At 44.2% G+C, this 5085-nt stretch overlaps 1 protein-coding gene across 1 annotated transcript; it reads left to right on the forward strand.

Annotated features, from left to right (window-relative positions):
- Positions 1–304: 304 nt before the first annotated feature.
- On the forward strand, positions 305–4509 carry LOC127323389 (tubby-like F-box protein 7). The gene is made up of 5 exons (XM_051351542.1): positions 305–845; positions 1690–2077; positions 2341–2428; positions 3205–3337; positions 3441–4509. The coding sequence occupies exons 2-5, from the start codon at positions 1736–1738 to the stop codon at positions 4228–4230; spliced, it is 1353 nt and encodes a 450-aa protein (XP_051207502.1). The 5' UTR covers positions 305–845; positions 1690–1735; the 3' UTR covers positions 4231–4509.
- The last annotated feature ends 576 nt before the right edge of the window (positions 4510–5085 follow it).

Raw genomic sequence — 5085 nt, forward strand, 5'->3', positions numbered from 1 at the left:
CCTAATCCTAGTGCCCTCCACGACAGATTATGCCCCAGGCAAAAAAGCATGTCGCCGTAGTACAAAACCGATTCCTTTTCCTCAATTTCCCTGTCATTCTTTACCGAAAAATTCTCTGCAATCGCTGCAGAAAGTTGTTCGTAGTAGAAATAATGCCAAGTCGATAGCAATAAAAATCAAGATATATCAAATGAAAAATCTTCCTTCTCAAAATTTCTCTGTCCCATTACACAAGTGTAGAAAGTTGCAGTAGAAAATGGTACATCTGAAAAAGATGGCGTGAAAATACAGAGGGGGAAAGAGGAGAAAGATGTGGGCGGAAAGGCGGTTTCTTTTCCTCCTTTCTTCCACCCCCGGCCCCGCCCTCTCCGCCTCGGCTCTATCCATCCATCCTCCATGGTCTCCTTAAATCCGATCGACCAGCACCAGCACCAGCACCAGCACTACCTCACTCGCCCCACACTCCCTTTCTTCATACCGCGCCCACCCACCCGCTTCATTCCTCGCTCGCAACCAACCACTAAAGGACACTCTGCGACTGTGGTGTGATTTCTTGGTGAGCGTTCGGAGCGAGCTCGCGTCTACCTTTCATGGTTCTTGAGAAGCCGGATCGATCTTCTCCCAGATTTGCAGTGGCGGAGAGAAGAGTTTCAGTTAGAGGATTGGTCGAGATTTGGAGCGGAAATCTGAATCTTGTCTGCCTCTGAGCTTCATCTCTGAGTGACTGAGTCTGAGGAGATCTCTGGCGAAACTTTTGGGATCTTGTTCGAGGAGGGTACGAGAGAAGCTTCTGTTCCTGGGACTCTTAGCTCTGGGCATTGGCCATCAAGTCTGGTATACCAGTGGTGAGATTCTTTTTTTTTTCTCTCTCTCTTCCTGTCACCTGTTCTCACCCTTGCATTACAGTTTTGATTTTGCATCTGCTTAACTGATCCGGCAAGGGAAAAAAAAAAGTTGAAGCTGTGTGTGCAAACACCTCCCCAGCATCCACTGCTTTTTTGCAGTTTGTGATGAAGTGGCAGTTTTTACTTTTTACTTATCCAGATGCTGGTCGCTAGATTCATGCCTGCCTTTTACACACCTGTAGCCTATTTGCTTGATTTGGGCAAAGGAGTCTCCATTCTATTCCAAAGGAGAAGACCCTCCATTTTTTTCTTAAATTGTAGGAAAGACCTCAGTTGAATATACTATGATCTCTATGCATCAGTGTCAACGGCACGCCTAAACGTCACTCCTTTATCCGCAAACCGCAAACAAGCAGATTAAGGATATGAACCAAAACAAAATGGTTAATTTTGCTGACCGCGGATGGCCTGTAATTACCTGTTATGCTGCCCTCTCGCTGTCAGAGGAAGCTGTGCCCCAGTTGGCTATGGTTGTGTCAAGTGTACAACAAGAATGGCTAATTAAGCGATGGTCCACTGGCAAGCTCTAGATTAGTCAAGTAGGAGTGTTTTAATCTTCATTTGGCCCTACACCGTAATCACCATTAAGTGATTAGGTCTCCACATGGCAGTACATGCTTATAGAGCCAAAATACTTTCTGGGATACATCGGTTTTACCATCAGACGAATTGAATGTAAGAAAAAAAAATCTGTGATATGCTCTACCATGTTATATAACGTCTAGACTACTTCCTCTGGCTTAATTCAGAAGATTCTGACCACGGTGATAATTATGAATTGCAGGTCGCGCACTGTGGTTGGTTACTTTAGGCTTGCGACGAATCTAAGAATGACTCTGCGGAGCATACTTCGTGATTTCAGGGAGAGCTTTGGGAACTTATCAAGGCGGAATTTTGAGGCAAAAATTTCAAGCATACCGGGCCTTTCGGACCATCACGGAGGGAAATCTGTCGAGTCTCCAAATGAGCTTCAGGATAGTTGGGCTAGCCTTCCTCCTGAATTACTTCGGGATGTGATGAAAAGGTTGGAGCAAGATGATAGCAACTGGCCATCCCGCAAGGATGTTGTTGCTTGCGCTTCTGTTTGCACAACTTGGAGAGAGATGTGCAAGGATATAGTGAGAAATCCTGAATTTTGTGGAAAGCTCACGTTTCCCGTATCTCTTAAGCAGGTAATGACTAAATTCAATCTGTTTGTAGCTCATGTTTCATGAAATTATTTTAGGTTGACTAGTTCTACTGAGGGTTAATCCTTGTGCATGCCATGTTATTTTTTCAATTACCATACCATTTTGCACCCTCAATGGGGAAACTTGGATTCGTTTATATTCTACTAAAGTTAGCCCCGGCATTTTTATCAAGTTATCCATCTTTGCTGGTCAAGAGATGCTATTTTAATTCTATCTCAACAATTGGTTCAATTTCTCATCTACAGCCTGGACCTCGAGATGGATTGATCCAATGTTTCATAAAAAGGGACAAGTCAAAGCTAACTTATCATCTCTACCTGTCCCTTACCTCTGGTACGCTAATTTAATTATGCTGCTTTTTGCCTTTGTGGTCCTAATCAGCATTTTTAGCCAGTTACAATGTTTGTTTAATAGATATATGCTCATGGCACACAAATTGGGAATTACAGCAAAAAAAACAATATATTTTGATACGCATGTCACAGTTATCCCTGCATATCTATTCAGTAATACCTTTTAGGGTTGTGCCTGCTACTATTTGCTTTCAACTTTTCTTCTTTCATCTAGCTAAAAAGTCGATGCTTCAATCCATTGCATACAAAATGACATACAGTTATCTAGAGGTATAAAATATAAAATCTAGTACTATGCATAAACCTACACAATGAGACTGTAGAGATGTGGTATTGTATTTGGAATTATGTATCTGTTTGTAGTGAATTAAGTATTTTTCTAGGTTAGAAACGAAATTCACAGAGAACCAACCTGAGGTTGGGTGGTTAGGTGGGTTGTTGTACCCCCAGCCCACCAGAGTTCAAACCCCAGGTTTGACATCTGTGTGTCTCATAAAGGCGGAATATTCATTCAGTGGGAGGCGACGTTCCCGTCGACAGCGAGGCGCCTGTGGTGACTTCGTCAATTTCAAGATCCAATCCGCCGGCTCAGTCTTCCGGAGGTGCTCATAGCATAGGGGTAGGGTGTGCGTGTGTGCGTTCATAGGGGTGAGTGTATGCGCGTGTATGTGAGCGTCTGCGTTTGTACTGTGTTTCTCAAAAAAAAAAAAAAAACGAAATACACAGTAGCCTGATCATTTTGTTTGTGTCTTGCAGCTGTGCTAGATGATAATGGGAAGTTCCTACTATCAGCTAAAAGGAGTCGGCGGACGACATACACCGATTACGCCATTTCTATGGATTCTAAGAACATCTCCAGATCAAGTAGTGGCTACATTGGAAGGCTGAGGTAAAGTTTTCCTGACAACAATATTCATTTACCCCATTGTCACTTGGATGATTTCGTCCAAGTATGTGTGCACATAAATCTAACGGACATCACGGTACCGTAGGTCAAATTTCCTCGGCACCAAATTCGTCATCTACGACACGCATCCACCATACAATGCTCGGACACTCTGCTCGCATGACCAGAACAGCCGGCGATTCTCCTCTAGGAAAGTCTCCCCGAAGGTCCCCACCGGCAGCTTCCCCATCGCTCAGGTAAACTACGAGCTGAACGTGCTGGGCACCCGCGGACCGAGGCGGATGCAGTGTACCATGCATTCCATCCCGACAACAGCAGTAGACCCTGACGGCATCGTGCCTGGCCAACCTAAAGAGCTCCTCCCTCGGTTATTCGAGGAGCCCTTCCGCACATCTGCGAGCTCCTTCTCCAAGTACTCTGTAGCGGATCACTCCATGGACTTCAGCAGCTCTCGCTTCTCCGAGTTCGGACTGCAAGACGGACGTGACGTGGGGGAGAAGGATATGCCTTTGGTTCTCCGAAACAAGTCGCCGAGGTGGCATGAGCAGCTGCAGTGCTGGTGCCTCAACTTCCGGGGCCGCGTCACGGTGGCCTCGGTAAAGAACTTCCAGCTGATAGCCGCCCCACCACCGCTGGCTGCTACAGGAGCAGTGGCGGCTTCCGAGCCACCCTCGCTGCCTCCCCAGCAGCCTGTGCAGCCCCAGCCTTCCACTTCATCGCCGTCTTCATCGTCATCCAATCATGACACGGTGCTCCTGCAGTTCGGGAAGGTATCCAAGGACACCTTCACGATGGACTACCGGTACCCGCTGTCTGCCTTCCAGGCATTTGCCATCTGCCTGACCAGCTTCGACACCAAGCTGGCTTGTGAATAAGATGTGAGTAGAATAGTAGCAATCTTTCATAGTGGCCACTATGTTGAGATTCTGAACCTGTCTTGGAATGTATGAATCCATCAAGCACAGGAGCATAATTCTCTGCCAGATACTGTTACTTCAGTTTATATGCAGGGTTGAGGTGAACTGGTGAAGATGTCCGTAGGCTGTAGCTAGTTATGAGACAAGATGGAAAAGCTTCTATTATGCGGTTGATTGCTTATGCTTGCATGTTGCCTGGGCTATGACATCAAATGTGAATATGTTGAGCTACCGTAATTGTTGAGTTGTCTACCATCTGCAACATATTTATAGCCAGACATTAACGTCTGAATAGGCTATGCTATTCTGAGTTGCTAATTGATGTGTTAGCTGCTTGTTAGTGATTTACTTGATCAAATCCTCGAGATCTTTTCCTACGTCAATTTTTTATTAATAGGAAAGTTTGCATCCATTCAAACCTTTTGCAAATATTCATTTGTTTTTCTTGTAACGTGATTGAACAAAAAAACATTGTATGATTCAAATGTTCATAACATTGCAAACATGTGTTTTTCCTATTTTTTTTGTTTTCAGAATCCTGTGAATCAAAGAACATTGCAAGCAAGCGCTTTTTTCCATTTCTGTGTTTTCATAATTCATGTGAATCAAAGAGGCTTGAAACACATCAATAAGAAAAATGCATGATCATAGTAGCATGTCCTTTTGAATACTGCAGGATTGAAAAATTATGACTTTTTTTTTATCAAGAAGTGCTTTGTATGGCAGAAAACCAAAGATGTTTACATGGCTCCTTTCACTGGTATGAATTTTATAGGATTTTGAAAGGGGTTTCTTCTATACAAATTTCTCATA

This window comes from Lolium perenne, chromosome 2, assembly GCF_019359855.2.
Source record: "Lolium perenne isolate Kyuss_39 chromosome 2, Kyuss_2.0, whole genome shotgun sequence".
Lineage (NCBI taxonomy): Eukaryota > Viridiplantae > Streptophyta > Magnoliopsida > Poales > Poaceae > Lolium > Lolium perenne.